General features: G+C 43.5%; 5 protein-coding genes across 5 annotated transcripts; 3 read left to right on the forward strand and 2 right to left on the reverse strand.

The window, feature by feature from the left end:
• Positions 1–283: 283 nt before the first annotated feature.
• Bfra_012136 (putative mmp37-like protein) lies at positions 284–1,890 on the reverse strand (the record flags this gene model as incomplete). The annotated part of the gene is made up of 2 exons (XM_037342456.1): positions 284–1,810; positions 1,870–1,890. 2 exons carry the CDS (start codon positions 1,888–1,890, stop codon positions 284–286), a joined length of 1,548 nt encoding a protein of 515 aa, XP_037187753.1.
• A 979-nt stretch (positions 1,891–2,869) lies between these two features.
• Positions 2,870–5,252, forward strand: Bfra_012137 (putative spindle assembly checkpoint component mad1 protein; the record flags this gene model as incomplete). Its single annotated transcript, XM_037342457.1, has 2 exons — positions 2,870–2,980; positions 3,057–5,252. The coding sequence occupies 2 exons, from the start codon at positions 2,870–2,872 to the stop codon at positions 5,250–5,252; spliced, it is 2,307 nt and encodes a 768-aa protein (XP_037187754.1).
• Positions 5,253–6,295: 1,043 nt separating this feature from the next.
• On the reverse strand, positions 6,296–13,103 carry Bfra_012138 (putative glycoprotein x protein; the record flags this gene model as incomplete). Its single annotated transcript, XM_037342458.1, has 19 exons — positions 6,296–8,580; positions 8,629–8,754; positions 8,802–8,927; positions 8,977–9,177; positions 9,226–9,249; positions 9,302–9,337; positions 9,391–9,426; positions 9,477–9,768; positions 9,820–9,867; positions 9,920–11,737; positions 11,788–11,835; positions 11,890–11,941; positions 12,242–12,282; positions 12,334–12,375; positions 12,433–12,462; positions 12,516–12,584; positions 12,640–12,693; positions 12,744–12,798; positions 12,850–13,103. 19 exons carry the CDS (start codon positions 13,101–13,103, stop codon positions 6,296–6,298), a joined length of 5,637 nt encoding a protein of 1,878 aa, XP_037187755.1.
• A 1,506-nt stretch (positions 13,104–14,609) lies between these two features.
• On the forward strand, positions 14,610–16,976 carry Bfra_012139 (putative galactose-1-phosphate uridylyltransferase protein; the record flags this gene model as incomplete). Its single annotated transcript, XM_037342459.1, has 6 exons — positions 14,610–14,699; positions 15,498–15,586; positions 15,653–15,704; positions 15,757–15,892; positions 16,007–16,645; positions 16,756–16,976. The coding sequence occupies 6 exons, from the start codon at positions 14,610–14,612 to the stop codon at positions 16,974–16,976; spliced, it is 1,227 nt and encodes a 408-aa protein (XP_037187756.1).
• Positions 16,977–18,340: 1,364 nt separating this feature from the next.
• Positions 18,341–21,019, forward strand: Bfra_012140 (putative kelch repeat protein; the record flags this gene model as incomplete). Its single annotated transcript, XM_037342460.1, has 5 exons — positions 18,341–18,461; positions 18,538–18,633; positions 18,681–19,354; positions 19,404–20,397; positions 20,457–21,019. 5 exons carry the CDS (start codon positions 18,341–18,343, stop codon positions 21,017–21,019), a joined length of 2,448 nt encoding a protein of 815 aa, XP_037187757.1.
• Positions 21,020–22,494: the final 1,475 nt, after the last annotated feature.

Raw genomic sequence — 22,494 nt, forward strand, 5'->3', positions numbered from 1 at the left:
CATTTCTCAAAGTCCTGGTTCTCATGCAAAGCATGCAAGTAATACCACCAACCTTTAACCATCCAATTCCTTTCTAGCAGTTCCCAAATGCTTCACATGCATATATGCATGCATAGCCGCCCTTCAACATAAAAAGCGTTTAACAGCCCAGGTTTCCAATAAATCCTTTACAAGGAGCCGTGTAATGAGTCTACGATAGACCCGGTCTATTTACAGCACACATCACAGCATACAGCTCACCGTTTAATCGTGTCATCATCAAAACAATATCTTGGCATAATGCTCAATCTTGTCTCTTTTCCTTTGCTTCCTCCAATTTCTTTTTCCCTTCTGCATGCTTCGCCATCTTTTCACTCATATACCGCCAAGTTCGACGGAATCCAGCTGTGAAGGGTCCCTTCAAACTCTGACTCGTACTAGGCCACCCAATCGTGTTCTTGATCACACTTCGGACTTCAGACCTTAAATCTTCTGGAGGTTCTCGAGCAATCCTTCTTTCAAATCCACCTCCTTCTCTCCTATTAATCCTGGTCCCATCTTCATCACGCGAAGCCTCAATCATTTGATCAAATTCCAGTCGAGGTATTTGGTATTTCTTCTGATATTGGAAGTAGAGCTTCGATCGGAATGATTTTGGCAGACGTCTCACCATGTTTCCCCGTCGAATTGGATCCATATCTTGAGTTAACCGTATATTTGTTGATGGATCAGATGCCCATTCTGGATCAGAGCACTTAGAATCGTCAAAGCCGACATTAGGAAGGTTGTCAATGAGGGGCGCATAGAGACGGCGGAAGTGAGGAAGGTTATTCCCAACAATATTGGCGACTTTTGACGGATCCTCTGTCGGTAAAACCATCCTTGGATCGCCCAAGTAACTGATGTTTGCAATGGTGCCATACAGTTCCTGTTCGGTAAATTCAGGAGGTAAAAGTAACAATGCTGTTCGCAATGCAGAGATTAAATTAACCTGATTCGCAAGACGGACTCTTGCGTCGTCCCGGAGAATTTTAACAGGCTTCTGTAACCTCCCTGCAAGATACAGTGTTGACCACTCGGAAAGATCTGTACACAATGTATCCAGATTAACGACACCATATTTAATAAGAGTGCCATTGACCGTAACGTATGGATTGAAATAGACACCAGCTCCCCATTTTTCTTGCACAGCAGTAACAGCCCCAGATCCGAGGGAGCCGAGCGCCGAGTAATGATCTCGATGTTGATTTAAGTTCAGGGAATGCCAATGTTGACTGTAGGATACACCAAATATAAAGTCAATCATCTTAGGGGTGCCTCCTTGTTGTTCAATAATTGCTGGGGGTGGTTTTGAATGGATGGATGTAATGCTTGAAGGTTTCGCTTTCGTATGTTTCGATTGAGGGAAGACGCCGGATCCATACGCAAATGCATACCTAATGGGGGCTTTGAATTGCCATAAAATCTGCCTCAAAGCTTCTTTGAACTCATCATTAATAACCATGTGCTGATTGACCCCAAAATTAGAATGAGGTAGTTCTGAGAACTTCTCGATATTGTAGTTCGGATTCTCTTCCCAATCTGCCGGGGCTGGAATATCGCTGGCCAAACTTGACGATGGAGAAGAGGAAGGCGAGGAAGATCTGGCAGATTCTGGACCAGTGGAGTCCTCATGTGCGGATTTTGTTTGCGAGTCTGTAGTTTCTTTGGAAGCAATGGCAGGGCTGTGCGTCGTAGAGAAAGTATGATGAATCAATTGATATGGACATCTTGCCTGAGCGTATGATACTGAGGAGCCTACTCTGGTTGGTCTGAGAGCTGATCTCAGAGCCTGCCAAAGAGCTGTTAGCTACAGAGCATAGAACAATAGGAAGGGATTTGTGCCAGTACAGGGAGCTTTCGGGTTGCCATGGTGTTAGGTTTTTAAGGAGATGTGCTCCCATGTGAAGTACTTTTGTTTGTTGTTGGAAGAATTATTCTGAAGCAGCAAGTCGCTGCGAAAGTGTCACCGGCTGTATTTCGCCATGTGAATACGTTGTTGAATCTCCATCTCCATGGGAAAGTATGGAGCTATCAAGGGCAAGGAAACCCACCTTTTCTTTCTCGAAGTTAATCTTAGTCAGCAAGCAGTTGGTGCCCCGTGTTGAGTCTTTTGTTGGCGTTGATGTTTCTTCTTAGTAGCGGGAGGGGCCAGACCGAGCCAAGCCAGAGCCAGCCAGGTACAGATCAATTGGACAAGTCTTGGTCCAAGAAAGTTAAAAAACAGACTTGTGAGAGTTTTGAGAAGAGAGTGCTCCGTATGTACCTAGTACCTGGTAATATATATGCACGCACATGCACCGTACAAAGGATTCAAGTAGAGCTTCGGAGGCTGTGACATGAATACATACCTAGGTAGGTATATATCTAGATGACTTATTATTGCCGGTCAAGAGTCCTATCCAGCATCGCATCTAGATGCTACATAGGAAGAAGGGAGAAGGTCACATGATTCAACTGACGACCTAGGGACGGAATAGATTGGAGTAAGTAATCAATGTTCATGTTCCTATTCCAGCCAATTTTATCATTGAAAGAGCATCCTTTGAGACAACATACAATGAATGGTAAATCGTCAAATACCTACCTACCTACCTACCTAGTACATGTACATACACACACCTATCTACTCGTGGTGCTAGCTTATGTTCTAACCATCTCTCAAAATTCACTTACAACACTCCTCACCCCGCCAACCATTTCCCCATATTTTCTGTTTTCTCCGGTACCTTGATTATGTAATACATATTATCTCCTCTCCATTCTCAGCCTTGCATCACAGATTCATGTTTGCGACAACTATCGACGTAACGCCAAAACATAAACCCGCAGGTAGCGGTACGTATCAGAGATGAGGGCGCATACTCCTCAAGGTTTGGGAGATTCTCAAAGGAGGAGATCCTCGACTAGCGGCGGTAATAGAATGAGTATGGGTAGTGCTATTCCTCGTGCGCAATCTAGGGTAAGGAAATGATCTTTTTGTCTTGCAATGTTACTTGTACACAATTGCATTATCTCACGGGAATACAATTCATTAGATGTCTATCGCACGACCATCGAATACTCAACCCAGTTTCGACTTTTTGACAGGCGCGGAGTCTACCCATAGACCGCCATCGCGAACAGATCGATTTCGCCAATCAACCAGAACCATTCTCGATGAATCTAGAAGAGAGCCAACTCACTCCGAGACGGATCAAGAGGTGGAGAAAAGAAGAAAAGAATTGGATGAATTAAAGGCCGAGGTGAAGACGCTGAAATACACAATTGATAATCACAAGCAAGAAGAAGAGCTTGCGAAGTTGAGGCATGAAAATGAACTCCGGGATGCGACACGTAAAGCTGAAGAGGATTTCAAGCACAAGCAAATTGCAGAAGGAGAAAGGAACCAGGCAGTGAGGCAATATGAAGCTTTGGTTAAAGAGATGAGTGAACTTCGCGACAATTCAAGTAACGAGAAGATAGCACTGGAGAAAAGAGTGCGTGAGATGGAGGAAAGCAAGCGTCTCCTGGAAGAAGAAATTGAGGATGTGAAAACTGAGAGCGAGGAGGGGAGTCGTATATTGGAAAGGAGAATCTCGGAGCTTGAAACGAGAAATCAGACCTTACAACGCAGCGTCCAAGATTTACAGGAGGATTCCGATCGAAGGGAAGCCTTGTTACAGGATGTTCAGCAACAATTGGCCGAAAAGGATACATCATATGGAGCACTTGAGGCTGAAGTCCTACGACTTAAGGCACAGACGGGAGATACCGATACACTGGAGGTGATCAAGAGAGAATTGAGCGAGCAAGTTACACACATTCGAAACCTGGAAGCAATGAATCGAGAACAATCGGCCGAACTAAAGCATTACAAGAGACTACATAAGAGTGTGGAGGTTGTTGAAGAAGAGAAACGAACTTTACAGAGAAAAGTTGAGGCTATGGATGATCTACAGAATGAGCTTGGAGAAGCAAGACTTCAAAGACAAAGACTTGAGGATGAGCGTTTAGCATGGACCGCATACCTTCAGAACCAAAGCAATGTTGAAGGTCATATTGAGTTTAATTCCCCGGAAGATCTAGCAAGAGCACTTGTTGAAGAAAGAATGCAAACTGCTACTTTAGTGGAGCGACTTGGTGCTATGGAGTCGGAGGTTCTTGACCGGGACAACATTATTGACGGGTTACAAAATGATAAGAGGTCTATGAGCGAAGAGATGGAGAAAGTCAAGGCGGCTGCAGGAAGCAGTACCAGCGGTGGAGATGCTAAGGTTCGTTTACGATTAGAGAGACAACGCGCTTTGGCCATCAAGGAAGTTGAATATTTGCGAGCGCAGCTTAAGACTTTCGATGCTGAAGATGAAGCTTTCGGAGCTGGCGATAATGTCGATGATGCTAAAATTAAACGCATTGAAGAGCTCGAGAGTATTGTAGATGAATATCGTCAAGAGGTGCAATCTCTCCAAAATGACCTTACGACCGCCGAATCAGCTCAACCCAACACAGCAACAACTCTTGCGGGTACCAAACATCCACGAGAAGAAAACGACGAAAATGAACGCATTGGAGTTCTCACTAGGAAGAACCGTAAACTTCAGGATACTATCACAAGCCTTCAAACATCACAAAAACTCCTCCAGAAAGAACTCTCTGTCACACAAGAACGTCTTACAGTCGCAACCACTCACTCACAGACTCGTATTCTATCCCTCCGTTCCAATCCTACCTCTGACTTTGAGGCAATCAAACTTTCCACCATCACCGCCCTCCGTGCCGAAAATGCAGATCTCCTCGCTCAACTGACCACCAATCTTCCTCCTGATGCCTCAGTTCCTCTATCTACACTTCAAACTCAACAAGACCTAGTTGCAGAATCTCAAGCCGCACTCAAGGATGAACGAACTCGAAATGATCGTCTTAAGAAAGTCTGGGGTCTGAAATCTCAAGAATTTCGCGACGGTGTATCTTCTCTCTTGGGCTGGGACGCTGTATTCATGCCCAATGGTAAAATGCGCGTAACATCTTTCTATTACCCTTCTGTTGGTGAAGAAGAGAACAGTATCGTGTTTGATGGCGAAAGAGGAACAATGAAGGTTAGCGGCGGACCGGAAAGCAAATTTGCTGGAAGGATAATGGAAAACATCAAATTCTGGGTCAACGAAAGAGGTAGCATTCCATGTTTCTTGGCGGCGTTAACCTTGGAGTTTTATGAGGAGAAAAAGGGAGATGGAACTGTAATGGTTGGCTGAGGATATTTGCTTTGTTATGTGTGTAAATTATGGAATGGACATGCATCTAAGGGAATAGGAGTTTATGGGATACATACGACATGTATGAGGTAGAAAGTATACCAAATGACACATTAATCTTGCCTAATCATTTTTCTCAAATCAATCGTGACGTTGGATTTTCTCAACCGCATCTAGATGTGGGGCTAAGCAATGGGCAAGGTATCAATACAGTTGAGGAATTGTCTTTGATATATTCGCTATGACATTTCCAATCGTTCGAAACTTACTTCCGCTGCTTCTGTGCCATCTTAATTACTCGCAGCTTACACCATCCCCTCTCAAGTCCATTCTTGGCTTCAAAAACTCAAAGCAAAGATATCAAAATATCAAGTATATATACAATAGAACTAGAATGTCGCCTCTTTTCCACCAAATTCCCTTCCATCATCCTTTCTTTCTTTCCCTCCTTTTGAATCCCTCCTCCATGTGTCATCCCAACCTAAGAATGCCCATCAATAATCAAACATTATCCTTCCCTTGACAAGTAGATGGATGAGATAGTCACCCATCAATCTCACTAATCTACTCGCCACATTCTCTCTCCTTTCCTTTCCTTTCAAAACCCAAACATAACGCCATTAAATGAGTGTATTGGGTATCTTCCTCCGTCCATTTCTTCCCTTCCATGCATACATGCATACATCATTCATACCGAATTAAAAGACCGTGATTTCGCATTTCCATACCATGCATGTATGCGCATTTTCGTAAAGATCGTAATGTATCATTTTCTCCCTCGTCAAGATTATGATTAAAAATAAGGATCGTGTGTATCATGTGTTTTTGTCGAGCATGTCTTATTGAGACATGAAAAAAAAAAAAAAAAAAAAAAAAAAAATATAAGGTATAAAACTGATCATGATACGTAAATATGACTGTCGCTCGCTTCTTTTCGTTTCATTTCGTTTCGCCCATTCGTGTCGCCCAGTCGTGGGAATATATAAAATACCAAAGCTGAATATCGAAGAATAAAATACAGAGTAAAAGGAATCATATTACTGCTAGCCCATGAGTCCCACAAGTAACATTGCCATCAATGAGAAGAACACTGAAGGCTTCAGTTTGGCTCCAGCACCTTCAGCAGGCCCAGTACCTGAAGGGCTTGCAGATCCAGAGCTGGTGGGTGAAGAGCTAGTTTGCGATTTCGTTGTAGGAGTTGGACTTGAGGTTTGAGATTGGAGGGATGATTCAGAGCTAGATGTCGAGCTAGATCCCGAATTTGACGTGGTACTGGAGCCTGAGCCTGATCCTGAGCCTGTGGTGCTTATACTGAGGACAGTCGAGGCTGTTGTGGATGGTAATATGCTTCCAGTTCCGGTTTCGGTTCCAGTTCCGGTCCCAGTTCCTGTCCCACTTTCGCCCCCACTTCTACTTCCACTTCCAGAAGCTGTCGGGACGCTAACGACCGCTGAAGAAGATCCAGATGAATTGACGTCGGTGGAAATCAGTGTTGAAGCAGAAGACGTATCAACCGGAGCAATTTGGCTCGTAATACTAACACTCGGGGTAGCGCTTGCAGTCGGGCTTGCACTAGCACTGGAGCTTAATGCAGCACTCGAACTACTGGTAGTAGCAGCTGGTTTGACCGTGCTACTGCTCGCCTCAACCGGTAAAACGGTTGCGGTTTTTGTCACAACCTGGGTTTCCGTACTACCCGCGACCTCACTCTGTGGTGCCTGCGCACTGCAGAAATCCAAGAACTGTTCAAATTGTGGCTCTATGTATGTTTGCAGTGTTTCTTTCACAGTGTTGCTATTCGCATCAATACACGCTGTACAGGCGCCATAATCAGATTCGAAAGCGGAGTTGGGATCGCAGAGAGCGGGAGATTTGCCCACTTTGAGCGCTTCAACGTAGCCATTGTTACACGTGGAGTAGCAAACTGCGGGAACAACAGTAGCATCCCTTTTGGTGAGGAGATTGAGATGTGCGGTGTCTGATTTGCGCTTTCCTGCAAAGAGTCGGGGAAGAAGCCCGCGACGGGCTGGAGCGGAAGGTGTGGCGAGTGCGGAGGTAGAAAGTCCGGTTCGGGTTCCAGCTGGGTAGTGAGAAATATCTGTTTGGGATGTCCAGTCGCCGGTAGTGTAAGTCTTGACAAGTTCTGTTCCTTCATTACCAATGATGATTTCGGTGACGACTTTCTCAATGAAAATTCCAAAGCTGAGACCAAACGCATTGGGATTGAGATTGAAATATCCGGCTGATGGTGGGTAGTACCCAGTTTGGTTCTGTGCCCAGTATACTTCAGTTGTATTAGGAGATGGAATACAGTATTTTGCTTCACATAGATAGTCTGCAGCAGGAGGATCGGCCCATAAAGCACAATGATCTGGCTTGGGTGGGTTACAAACGTATCCTGGTGAGCATCCGAAAACCGCTGATGAGCTGGAGTCTTGAGGAATTACTGAACCAGAGTTTGTAGGCGATGGACAAGTTATCAATTCGGTCACGGTTACAGTGGATCCGGGCCCAGTCACATATGCTGTTGATCCTGTCAAGGTTGCGCCGAGACTTATGGTCGTTGGATAGATACTGACGGAACCTGGAAGAGTTGATATCACGGTTGATCCTGCCTGAGTGAGGGTCACTGTTGGGCCTGCAATGGATTGAGTCACAGTTGAGATTGAGACTGAACCAGGAAGGGTTGTTACCGATCCAGGGAGAATAGTTATTGATCCTGGTAAGGTGATTGTCTGTCCTGGGGCTGTGAAAGTCGATCCTTGAATGGTAGTAGTCTGTCCCGGGAGTGTGGTAACCGATCCTGGTAGAGTGACTGTTGAGGCTGGTAACGTGATGGTTTGGCCAGGGGTTTTCGATGCAGGCAAAGTTATGGTTGAACCGGGAAGAGTTGTTACAGATCCAGGGAGAGTAGTTATCGACCCAGGCAAAGTAATTGTCTGCCCTGGAGCCGTAAAGGTTGACCCTTGAATGGTAGTAGTCAGTCCCGGGAGAGTAGTAACCGATCCTGGTAGAGTAACTGTTGAGGCTGGTAGAGTTATAGTCTGACCAGGAATTGTTGATCCAGGTAAGGTTATAGTTGATCCCGAAAGGATTATAGTTGATGTACTACCTGGCTGGGTTATAGTTGTCAGGGATCCTGATATCGATGTTGTAACTGTAGGACCAGGGATTGTTTGAATTGATGTTACTGCAGGGAGAGTAACAGTCGTCAAAGATCCGGATAATGAGACTGTTGGGCCAGAAACTGTCAAGACTGAGGTGCTACCAGGTAAGGTGATGGTAGTTAACGATCCAGACAAAGAAGCCGTGATGGTTTGAGCAGGAACTTTACCAAGTCAGTATGAACTCTATTTAGCATTGTTCATTAACTTACGTGAGGTGGTAGCGTAAACATTGGATGTTACCGTTGGGCCCGAAACTGTCAAAACGGAGGTACTACCAGGCAATGTGATAGTGGTCAAAGATCCTGATATTGAAGTGGTGATGGTTTGGGCAGGAACTTCACCAATTAGCCTAAATTCTATCTAACAATATTCATTCACTTACGTGAGGTGGTAATGTAAACATTGGATGTTATGGTTGGCCCTGAAACCGTCAAGACGGAGGTGGAGCCAGGTAAGGTGATCGTAGTCAAAGATCCTGATATCGACGTCGTAATTGTTGGACCGGGAACTAGAAATTATCAGCACAGAATTTAGAAAACCAATGGCACCAGGCTCACCTGAAGTAGTAATATAAACATCCGATGTAACAGTACTTGCGGGAAGGGTAATCAGTGACGTGATATATAGTTCAGAGGTGATCGTCTTGATAACAGATACAGTTGATGCAGGCTCTGTTATCGTGATTGGGGTCCCAGAAATTGAAGTGGTAAGGGTAACGGGAGGAAGTGTAATGATATCGATCGAGGTGAGAGTTGCGACTACAGGATTAGTATAAATCAGAAGGCCTCATGTTGCTTTAAACTTACTAGATATTGCGGTTGTGGTAGTAGCTAAATCGGATCAGCATTGTACACGTCAGAAGCATATGATATGTTTACTCACTCTGGAAATCAGTGGTTGTGTAGCTAGCGGTTGTTGCTGTATTCCAATCAGTTCTTATATCCAACTGTCACACTTCGAAAGGTACTCACTCTCACTATCTGTTACAGTTGCTGTGGCCGTGCTTGCTATTTTTTGGTAAGTCAACAGCCTAGATAATTTGAAAATGGCTACTTACTTTCAGATCTCGTGACCAAAGATGTATAAGTTGTTGGGACATACTGCGTCGTGGATATAACCTGCGTATATGTTGTTGGGACATATTGAGTTGAGGTGGTCGTATGATCGCTAACAACTGTGGTATATACCGTATATGGATATGAAGTGGAAACAGTGATCGTTGAAAGATGGATTTCTGTCAAAGTGGCGCTGATCGTGGTCAATTCTGTCAAGGTAGTACTATACGTTGAGTAGATATCTGAGATTGAGATACTTGTATATACACTAGTTTCCGTTGTCGTAGTAGGGACCTGGATCTTCATTAGCTAAAGCTGGAAAATTTGCGTGATAGGGGCACTTACCGAAGTTGTACTAGTTATCACACTAGTCTCGGTTGTTGTCGTGGGCACCTAGAGGAAAATCAGTACTTGATCACATGTTTCTTTGAAGAGGAAGACAGACTGAAGTAGTGAGTGTTGATACCGAAGTTAGTTCCTGGGTTGTCGTGTAAGTTGTACTTATATAGGAGGTAGAATAGTAAGTTGTTGAACTAATGATAGTTTGATAGACGGTATAAGGATAAGATGTGGAAACTGTCAGAACCGAGGTGGAGAAATACGAAGAGACGATTGTAGTTGGAACAAGGGAAATTTTGGTAGTAGTAGTTGGTACCAAAATTTCCTTCGTTGTGGTGTATGGAATAGAAGTAGTCTTTGTACTCGTCATTGTATACGTTGAAACCAGTGTATAAGTGCTATAGCTGTATTCGGTTGTTGAGGATATCACGGTAAATGGATATGAAGTCGTCTTTGTAACTGTAGCCGTGGAAAAATATGAATCCGTAATGGTTGTTGGGACCAAGGAAACTTGTGTAGTAGTGGTTGGCACGATGACACTCGTGGTGAGAGTAGAAAGACTGACGTAAGTTGATAGATCTATTATTGTCGTAGTAATATAATCCGTGAAGCTGTGGGTTATATCACTTATGACTGTCTCACTTACAGTATATGGATAAGAAGTGGTTATATAGGAAGTGTCCGTCGTGCTGTAGGTTTCAATTATAGTCGTATAGACGTAAATATCAGAAATTGATACGGAAGTTGAGATTGAAGTCGAAATATCCGTGACAGTGGTAGGTACAGAGGTTGTGAGAGTCAACAAAGAGGTCTCAGTGCTGTAAATATATAGCGTTGTTGAGGAAACGACGGTATAAGGTATACTTGTAGTAATCAAGGAGGTAGAGATGGTTGTGGTAGGTACATATGAGGTCGTGGTCACATAATCAGTTGATATTGAAGTCGAAACATCTGTGATTGTGATGGGTACGGAAGTCGTAAAGGTAATCAGGGAAATTTGAGTGCTGTAAATGTACAAAGTTGTTGAAGATATAACAGTGTATGGTATACTGGTAGTTACAAACGATGTGGAGACAGTCGTAGTAGGTACATATGAGGTGGTGGTCACATAATCCGTTTCAGTATCCGTTTCCGTCGTAGAAAATGTAGTTGTTTCCCGACTAGTGTAATACTCGGTGGTATATTGAGTGTAAGTAGTAGAGTGGTCGGAAATAACAGTTACCGGATAGCTTGTATTCAAGGTATATGTGGAGACAGATGTGAAGAGATGATCCACGGTAGTGGTGATATAAACATCAATCGTTGTGGGTAAAGGTATTGAAGTCGTTGAAGTGACCGTGCTGGTGGTCTCATAAGTTGATACCTCGACTCTCGTAGTAGTTTGCCATAGTGTGTAATTGTTAATAACAGTCACAGGATATGATGAGATAATAGTCACATCTTGCGTGGTAGTATACGTCGAAGGCTGATATATTGTTGTTGGTACGTAATCAGTTGTTTTTGATGTAACCGTGGCAGTTTCATAATCTGTCGTGCCGGTCGTGATGAGTGAAGTGAAAGTCGTTGCGGAATACGATGTGATCGTCGTGAGAGACCCACTTATCGTTTTGGTTATGAATACAGGAACAAACTCGGTGCATATTGTTGTTACCGTCTTAAGTTTTGTAGTTGTATGATCCTGGGTGGTCGTGGTAGTAAAACTAGAAGTATATCTCTCAGTGGTGGTCAGGGTACTATACTTAGTTATTGTAATTGGATATCCATAACTATTAATCAAAGTGGTCGTATATGGGATTGAAGTCGTGATCACATCTGTCAATATGGTGGTCTGCCAAACGAAAGTCGTTGTGGTCTCCTCATCGGTGATGGTGTCAGTTTGAGTTGTGCGATCTAGCTGAGTAGCAGTGAAATTGTAATTTTTAGTCTAGCATGAGAATTAGTACGGGTAAATTAGGAAATCTCAGAGCTAATTACTGTTGTGACAAGATCAGTTTCGGTAAAGCTAGCTGTAGATATGTTGGTCTATTTATTTTCAATATCAGCTCATGACTTTGAACTAAGTCCTAGAATACATACCACTGTGATAACATCCGTCAAAGTCGTAATCGCTGAAATGATACTGGGAGCACTGGAGCCAAATATTAGCGAAGTTTCTAATATTGAGCCTTTGTGCAACGAGTTATAGATATCTCATAATTGTGATTCTTCGGTAGGATGTCCGATAGTCCAGACTGCAGTCCAGCAATCAAATTTTTTAGGGCATCCAGCCCCTTCCAGATATTGGAATTGTTTCAGACATTGAAATAGAATCTTCGATTGAACTACAATCCAAGAATCAAAAACTCTGGAATATTCTACCTCTGCTGAATTTTGAGAGTGATCCAGACATTGAAATTGATTGATCAATAAGATAATTTGAGATACTCACGTTGTCGTGAAAGATTCTGTCTCGGTAGTTTTCTCCGTAATCTATTGTATATCAGCCCGTATCCTGTTGGTGATGATGCTGGAGGATCATACAGTTTGGTTCGCAGTTTGATAACCACCGACGGTTTTAGTTATCTAACTTGTGTAAGCAGCCGAGCTTTATCGTTGATTAGAAGTCAACCTAAGACTTACAGTCTGATTCTGAGTGACTGTCTCCGTGATCTAGAATCCATCAATAAATCGTTTGCTTGACTTCTCGAATCAGATCCACTCACAGTACTTCCTCCATATGGATATCCACCACTTGGGGTGGAGCTCGCGGTCAGAGTAACAGTCTCTGTAACCTTTTTCTAGTCAACTGAACGTCCTTCTATGTGCTCCACTATGCGCCCAACTCACTGTAGTTCCAGGCCCATAACCACCTCCAATTTCTGAGGTTATTGTTTTTGTAGTCTACCTCCCAGTCAATGATTATCCCAATGTCCAAATAGAAGATCGCTCACGGTTTGATTCTGATATGCTGTAGATGTAGATATTGAGACAATTGTGGTTGGTTTGCTAGACCGCGTTTAGAATATCTTCACTCTGCTTCTGCCGGCTGGAACTCACTCAATTGTAGTTGTCTCCCAACATGTAGTTGTCGATACAGATACTTGGGTTGATGTAACAGTTTGTGTGGAACATGACCCATATCCACCTCCAGGAGACGTGATAGTGACAGTCTTTGGTTCGCACGTTGAATAATGTTCTTGTCCCTCTGGTGTTATTGGAGTTACAATCGCCGCGGTTGTATTCAGATACTGTCCTTGTACAACCCCAATCAATCCCGCTATTAGTACACCGATCCCAGAATTGGATACCATTGTGAAATACCGTCCTGTCGATGTATAATGACAATAGTGTAGACAACAGCAATAATGCTGAGATCTTTTTCAACGAGCGGAGATAAAGAGACGACGGTTACGTGGTTCAGGAACGATTGACTGCAGGTAGGTGTATTTAGTTGATGTGCCTGACTATAATATACAACCAAGGTGCGTCAGCTCTAAGGCTGAAGGTTCGGAAAAGTCCAATTGAGGCGATTTGCGACCAATCAAAAAGTCAATTAACAAACTTCACAGCCATATAATTGCCAAGGTAACCTTAAAAGAATTCCGAAGCGGTGCAGGAAGCCCACGAGGACTAGTTGAACAACAAGAGAGACAAGTAAAACGAGCGAAAAGTCCAGACGATATTGTTCTGACAGAAAGATCTCAAAATGGAAAAGAGCTAGGGGACCCTAGACATTACGAACCTACAAATACACCACGTTACCTTGACAAATCCACTTTGAATATCAACTTCGTGAAATGGCAAAGATACAGGGCCAAGGGATGAGATAATAAAATCGAAGGGTAGTACATGGATTAGCACAGGGGCTATGTTGTGATTTGAGAAAGAAATGGAAGATCTATCTTTCGTCTTACTGACACTAGAGCAGGCGAGGCAGGGCAATTTTCTAGAAGAGCAACGCGGGAAAAGAAAAAGAAAAACCGTGAGCCTCAATAATAGAACAACACATTTTACTGTGCATGTTGTACCTATCCTTGACTAAACATCTTAGCATGCGATATACGATCCTTGCATACTATCGTCTAACAGAAAATGATATGCATCTTGGCAAGCGGATCTATAAACCCAATGCAATCCTTTGGATGACGAGAATAACGAGGATGGATTTCGCATATCACTACATGATATCGGAGCAAGAAGACCATGCCGTTCATGTCTTTTTCCTTCGGGAAATTCTTCCGTACAACGGATTGCCACCTTCTTTGCAGGACCGATCTTTTTTTTTCCAGAATGGCATGTTAATAAAATGTTTGTTTACTCTTGGAAAGTAAGATCCCGGAATTTTAACCTTGCCAGATCATTGCAGCCATGTCTATTTTGGGGGCTATTCCGTGTAGCTGGGTAGTTTGGCTGAATCAAATGAACCATGGAGATTTTTTGTGGCCTACCAACTGTTGTCAAAAGAATCTGCAAAGCGGTTGAATAAGAAATTGACAGGTGACAGAGTGGGATAAGAGGCTGAGTGGCAGTGGAGAACATGTTGGACTTTCAGTGGAATTCTGCTTACTTGGTAGAGGGGAGTGGTGAGTGTTGGGTATTGGGTATTGGATGAATGGATAGGAAGAGGGTCTTGAGGCTGTTAGGTAAAATCTCACTGCAGCACTTTTTACTTGTTCATTCTTCCACTTTTCACTCTCGCAGTCGTCATCATGGTGCCTCGATTGCATACGACCGAATATGCAGGTGATCGCTTCTAGCCTTTCGTTGCCTCAATTTTACGATGTTTACATACGTTAGAGACAGCAAATGGATAATGGATGGGAGCCGAGCCGAGAGTAGGTCGTATGGAGGTCGAGTGGGAGGTCAAGAAACGGAAAGAAAATAAGAGGTGGTTGGTGCGAGGTACAGTAAGTGGAGTCAAATGGTGGCTTGGTGGATCACACGTTGGAGCAATGATTGGTCGAACATGCATTACCTATCGTTATCATTCGAGGATGAAGGGATGAAATGTGGAATACTCGCTTAAGCACCCTTCTAGGGAAAATCGTCAGACCCATCCTCAATTGTATTGAAAGCTCATTATTCGTTCATTATGGCAAAGAACATCTCATTCATCAATATCCTCGTATCCATTTTACCATCCTTCCACCACGCTCCATGGACATTCACCACACTTTCACATCAACACGCTACACATGTTCATATATTTTCTCATTCACTTCCACCAGTGATCTATTCCCATCATGATATACGTAGAACATACCTTGCTAAGTGCTTACTCATACAAACAAAACATATATCAACTGCTTTATCATCTTACCGCATCGCATCCTCCCAGACTCATCTAGAGCCTCATGAATCATGATATACTAAGAGAATTTTGTCGTGGTTGCCCAAAAGTAATTTGCCTTCATCTGAGTCTCTGAAATCCTCATTACCCCACTTCGCGGATAAACAACCGAACAAAGTTAAGCCCCGCCATTTCATTCGATTTTGCGGAGTAACATCACGAGCAACCAAAAGTGGAAGGTCGAAATAGGAAAAAAACTTGGAAGGAACCACATAGGTAAGATTACTACCTAGTAGGTATTTATTTATTTTGAATTTTTTCATTGGAAAGAAAATCGAAAACTTCTTTTTGCAACTTCGAATCTGTACATATTTTGGCGTTACCTTGAAATCCCAAAAGAAATATGCCAGAAAAGATCCTAGACGACATCTCGCACAGGAGATTTAACCCATTGCGGGGTACTTGGCTTCTTGTCTCCCCTCATCGTACCAAGAGACCATGGCAGTAAGTTTTGGAATCTTTCTGAAAACATGAGAATTCGCCCCGGATAAAAACTAACATATATGGAAGAGGACAGCAAGAAGCGGCTTCGAAGATTACACTTCCAGAATATGATGCTGCGGTATGCCGAAGATATTCCCGAGTTAGATACCGCAGACTAATGTATCTTATAGTGTTACTTATGTCCAGGAAATAAACGCGCGCAGGGAGATTCTAACCCACAGTATAAAGACACTTTCGTTTTTGTGAATGACTACAGTGCAGTCAAGGAGGTTCAGGCTGAGTATGCGCAGGATGGGGAATCAAAAGGTCCGTTTGTCGTCTTGCCCTCCTACTGTTCAGTCCTCCCATCTCCTAATTTGGATACTACACCCTTCTTTCCATATACCAAGACGGCATCTAACAAATGATGTAAACATTCAGATCTCTCGAACACTCTCCTACGCGCGGAGCCCGTTACAGGAAAATGCTATGTTCTAACATTCTCTCCTTCGCACAACCTCACGCTCGCAGACCTCACTCCTGCTCAGATTCTCCCCGTCATACAAACATGGACAGAGATCTACGCCGCACATTTGTCTCCTTCCTCACCCCTGGCAAGTGTCGCTCAACCTACTACCCTTGCACCCTCAGGCCATAATATTGGAGCTCCAAATCAACAGTACAAATGGATGCAAATCTTCGAGAATAAAGGTGCCGCAATGGGTTGTTCGAATCCCCATCCTCATGGACAAATATGGACTACAACCGGATTACCCGAAGAGCCCGCTTCTGAACTCGTTAATCTCCTCAAATATCGCCAGGAAAATTCTGGTCGACATTTATTGGAAGATTATGTCAAGCTTGAGATGGAAAAGGAAGAAAGAATCGTATTCCAGAACGAGACCTTCTTGGTAGTTTGTCCATGGTGGGCAACCTGGCCATTTGAGGTTATGATCATTAGCAAGACACATAAAAGAGGTCTGGTTGATTTGAACGATGCAGAAAAATTGGGATTTGCGGAGGCTGTTGCGGAAGTCACGAGAAGATATGATAATTTGTTCGAGACTAGCTTTCCTTACAGTGAGTACCCTCAACTCTCATTGTGCATTCATTTTCTTTTGAGTATTTGCATATACCCCTCCCACTATTTCTTCTTTTGTGGAGCTGAAATTTTTGGCTAACCGACGTAGGCTCTGGCATTCACCAGGCTCCCTTGGAAGGTACTGAGGAGGAGATCAATGCTTCTTATTTGCATATGCATTTCTATCCTCCTCTTCTTAGAAGCGCAACCGTGAGAAAGTTCTTGGTCGGATATGAATTAATGGCCGAACCACAAAGAGATATCACCCCAGAGCAAGCGGCTGCTAAGCTTAGAGCATGCGGCGGAGAATTATATAGGAAGAAGTTGTAGAGGCTTACATGGAATGGCCAATTGGCCAGAAGAGGGCTTGAGCATGAATGTCAAAAGATAAATCTACAGCTTGGTAGGATTCAAAAAATGTATTCTAGACGTATATGTCGCTCAATCAACCCACGTACCCTCTGATATGAATGCTAGCTCGGCTATCACGACGCGTATTGTAGCAATTAGAACTCAGGGCTAGCGTTATTAAGAGGGCTTTTGGTCTAGTGGGTGGAAACTAGAGATGTGTATTGAATTCAGATGGAGATTTTCATCAGATCAAAATCGAAGTGTAAATTTACCTGGTGTTAATTGAGTAGATGAAATGTTCCGAAATCAGAGTGGATTGCCGTCCTACAAGCTAATTTCCTGATTGGGGTTAGCGCATTGTCTTATCAGACTAAATTTCTCATCGAGCTAGCCCACATCAGAGAAAGATCCCCTCAACCCCGTAAGCAACGACCAACACCAACACCAACATTGACCCATTTACTTCCTTCCTGCTTTCGCATTCCTAACTTTAGAAGGAATCTTCTGCCGAACCATGTGATTGTCGCCATCGTGCTTCCTACAGAGTACGTCGCGTCGCTGCACATGTGCAGAATGCCGATGTATACTCGCGGCTTTTCTTGAACTCTATGATCCAGCAACTACCCGTGAGACACCGAAAATATAGTCTCTTATGAAACTCACTCAGAAAGCCATCAATCTGCTGGTTTCTGATATTTATCTGCCACTATCAACGCCCGTTCGTGTTGGAAGTGAAGACATGCAATATATACTTAAATCTTCTTGAACCTACTTTTCGTTGGATACGATGGAGATCGGATGAGATTGCGTTGGCATCAGCTGAATTATTTTCCACCCACACAAGGCTGATAGATTGCAGGGAATGTTGAAGGCTAAGTCCTAATCCGTATCAATATTTCATACCTTGTCAAATCGTCCGTTGATTTACCCTGCTGTTGCAGCATGCAAGTTCAAGCATTCTCCCCACCAATCCTCAGTCGATCTCCATTAATCCACCCAGAGCGGGCACATTCATGAGAGGTCATTGAACCGATGGTAGGGTCGCATTTTTTCCTTTCCGTGCGTGTGCATTGATTGATACAGTCAGAAGAATTGTCAACTTTGAATACCGAATTCTTGCTCGGTCTCGATGAACATCAGGCATTAAAGTCAAGGCATCGCTGGTTTTGGTGGCGGAAGTGGCAACAATCTTTATTGATCTTTACTGGTGAAGGGAAGAAAAAAGTTTAGTGCAGGTACATCCACGATACAAGTTGTTTTGCGATGCGCCGGGCCTCTTCAATCTTCAATCCAAAAGGCACCACGCAAAAAAAGGTTTCCAACCTTCATAATTGTTAATCATAATGATTCGGTCGAGTTTCATCTATTGGATTGGCGCTTTCGTCCCGTTATGTTTGGGACAAGAAGCCGGATGGCTTGAAGGTCAGGTAAATACGACAATGTGTTACTGGACATCGCCCCGAGGTACGTTTTTGCGAATATGACATCTGCACGTTTGATTTTCCTTCACTGCAACAGCAACAGCAATTAACGATACTAGCTGCGGTGGTGCGAGACACCTTCTATATTGATGGAGGAGAATTGTACTGGGAGCCTGGTATGAGCGATGGAACATATGATCCTCCCGTCGTCGATGGTAGGTTCAAATGCTGAAATATTGAGACAGTACTTACTTTCTTAAAGGGAATCCACTAGGACTCGTATATCTTCTCAACTTTAGCACTCCTTTTCACACATCAGACAATATCTCTTCTATCTTTACAACCATTTCCAAGGCTCCGAATGGGGGATCCGCCAGTAATCTCGGACCAAACTATGTTGATGGGGCAATGTTTGCAAACGACGACGAATGGTACACTTATGGCGGGCTTTTGTCTCTCACAAATGCCTTTTCAGCGCCAGACGCAGACTCTGCCATATCATACGAAGTCTACTCAGATGGTACACCTGGTAAACAATTTAACCCAGGTTTTGCACAAGTCGACCTACCAACAGGCTTGACAAGATATGTGACGTACGGAGGAGCCGTTAGCATTCCATCCGAAAATCTAGGATTTTACTTTTCGGGATACAGAGCCGCAAACTTTGGACCTATTTATAAACAGCCAAGCCCGAGAAATGCGTCTTATTTAGCAAATGTGACATCTCAAACTTTGATTAGCATTGATATGGCGAGTCAAAACGCACCCAAGTGGTCCAATGACTCTTTCCCTTCGACTGTTCCAGGCCGCGCTAATCCTGAAATTGCCTGGATTCCCGTTTCGAATCAAGGCATATTGGTCGCAGTTGGTGGAGTTATCGATCCATCTTATTCTAGCATTGTCCAGGCCAACAATGCATCTATCAATGAACAAAGCGTGAGTTGTCGCTTTCCCATTCTATAACATGTTTATTGATTATCAATAGAGTCAAATAAGTCCCGGCTTTATGACGACTGTTTCCATTTACGACATCGCTGAAAAAGTTTGGTACGAACAAGAAACATCAGGAAACTCTCCAGGAGCGTTGACCCAAGGATGCACTGTAGTTGCATCAGCTGAAGATAGTTCAAGCCACAATATATATTGGTATGGAGGTTATGATGGCATTGATCCTACGCAACCTTTCTCGGATGATGTTTATGTTCTTTCGATCCCTTCATTCATCTGGACGAAAGTTTACAATGGAAGTGCTACTCACGGTCGGGCTGGACATAAGTGTGTCAAACCATATCCTGATCAAATGATCATTTTAGGTGGATACGCCGCTCTTACTACTGCAATTCCACATTGCCTTGAAGATGGTATAATCCAAATATTCAATCTCAGTGACGCGAAATGGCTGGACTCTTACGACCCTTTGGTTTGGAGCAACTACACTGTACCCAGTCAAGTTGTATCTGCGATCGGAGGTTCTGGGACTGGTAGCGCTTCACAGACTAAACCGTCTGGAGGGTTCACAAATTCAAGTATGACAGAGCTCTTAGCAACTGCCTACAACACAACAAAAATCACAAACTGGTATCCGTATACGCCAGTTTCATCAATCCCTCCAAATAACCGAACAATCCTTCCTACACCCGTCGCTACTAAATCAGGATCCCCTTCATACCTCGGACCTGTTTTAGGTGTTGTTTTGGGTCTCTTCTTCATCACTCTTCTCATTTTAGGCTTTATCATCTATCGTCGTCGCAAGGTTTTTGGCCTCTCGCGAGCGGATCGACAAAGTGAAGCTGGAACTCTGTATGAAAATCGCCGACGTACTCTCCGATGGCTTTATTCTACTCCTAGAGATGTAAAGGCTCCTACAGTTACAACTGATGAAACAGAACTCAATGCGGTATCTTCGGAAGCTGATACTGATCACACACGCGTATTTGCCGCCGAAATGCCAGGTGATACACAATTCCACGAAATGATGGGTATGTGACCCTTCAGCCCTTTATTTTTAGATTAAAAATTAACTAGCCTTACCTTGTAGATACATCTCAGCCCTCCGAACTCCACAACACAGGCTTTGTGCCTCTTTCCCCTAAGTCTAATGTTTGGAACAACGTTTCCCGTAACCAAACTCCCATCACGCATTCTCCATCCGCAGGTTCCAATCACTCGCATGCTAGTACCGTTTCTAGAAGCTCGGGTCCAAGATCCTCTCCCATTTCTCCTGCTCGCGCAGATAGTGTGACGCTCAACGAACAGGCAGGAGGTGCCACGAAGGAGAGAATTCATAGTGATTTGAGTAGTGTTACTGAAAATGAAAGAACTCACCTAAGACAGATTAGTGACGCGAGTGTAAGTGTAGATGGAGATTATGGGAATCTACCAACGCCTGAGATACAGATTGAGAGGCCGCATGAGGAGCGTGGAATTGAAGAAGAGGTTGAGAGACCTGGAGTGGTCAGTCCATTGACGCCACCGCAGGGGGTGGGACAAGGGAGACAGCATTACTTTGGTCCAGATAGTGTTGGAGGCAGTGTTGCACAGAATGTTCCGGCGCCTGAAACAAGGAGGAGAAGTAATTTTGAAGAGAAATTGGATGAGTAGAATTAAAGGGGCAATTACAAGTACATAGTTTCCATGGAAGGAAAGACGAAAAATTTACGAATCATGATGGCACTCGAGTGGGGATTTGGCTGGATGAACAGGATAGTAAAGGCATTGGGGGTCGTTACGGATAATCTTTACGGATGTATATTCTATGACATCATATCTACAGCTTTGCATTTAGTTTCTAGTCTTTAGTTTTTAATCTTATACCTTTCTCTTTCATCTAATGAGTCTTGTTGATTTCATTCGAAGCGTAGGTTAAAATTTAATACTTGGAGATTTGAAATTGGTAATTTTCTTCATAGACACATACACATGCACACTCGAATGTTGGGGCAACTTCATGTATATCCAATCATATTGAATAGTGCGGATAAATGTCAAAAGGCTTTTATCCGGTCGGGTACCTGTTTTCTTCGTGAATTCCGACTGAAGGGTAACATCGGCACCCAAACTTGCATGAAATCTTGATATTCGTGGCTAGTAATAAAAAGGATGACTGGTCCGATGTTTAGGATTTGCATTCATGGTCTTCCCACATATGGCTACGAAGTGAAGAAACACAAAATCTAGATCTCTAACGCTCTTGCATAATTTAGTAATGGACCACATCGAAATTTTCCCTGCCGCACACCATCTCGGGAGCTTGGTTCGTGAATTGAAATCTTGGGAGAAAGGCAAAATGTATGGATGGCGGATACTCCGTGCAGCGTACCGAGCTACAAAAAAGTCTACACACATCAGATGAATAGAAAAAATGTGTCGCGGATCATATATTTCCTTCCATTTATTGCGGATGACACCTTCGTTTGCTCCGGATGCAGCACCAGTGCTCAGTATTGATTTTTCGTATCCGTTGAAGATCTTGTCTTCATTTAATATATGTGGTGTGCGAGAAGTTTGGTAAGGAAAAACTGATGTGCAGCTCAATTGAATTCGATAAGAAAGGGGATTATTATGCGAGCGCGGCTTGCGGTACGGCCTGCCCGAGGAGGAGTAAAGAATTGGTCTTGATCTAAATATCGAAGATCCGAAGATGGTGTGGGCGAGAAGAGGGGAATTAGACAGGGGGTTTTCGGTTGACTGATTTGGGATGGGGGATGCGGTTTATGTGAGATGGAAATGTGACATGTGATATTGTGCTCTATCCTGGTATGTATGATCGGGACCGAAGTACAGGTGGTTGGTCTTGGCGTATAGATACAAACGAGAGGAGCAAGTGCGTTTGGGTTTGGAGTCATGTGTTTCTTCATAATGGGATGAGATTGGATTTTCTTCGTGCATCTACTTGTGTAGTTTTTAACTCTTGCTTGATTTTTAGCTCTTCCAGACTCCCCTTTGCATTCTACTCAATGCTGTTATAAGCTCCCTAATGATGTTTCCCCGTATTTCATGCTACTAGGTATCATGGAGGTATTTTGGAGTTTTTGCCAGAGAAAAGGATGGAGGAAACGAAACATGGACAAATTGGG

Source organism: Botrytis fragariae (assembly GCF_013461495.1).
Source record: "Botrytis fragariae strain BVB16 chromosome Unknown tig00000260, whole genome shotgun sequence".
In the NCBI taxonomy this organism is placed as follows: Eukaryota; Fungi; Ascomycota; class Leotiomycetes; order Helotiales; family Sclerotiniaceae; genus Botrytis; species Botrytis fragariae.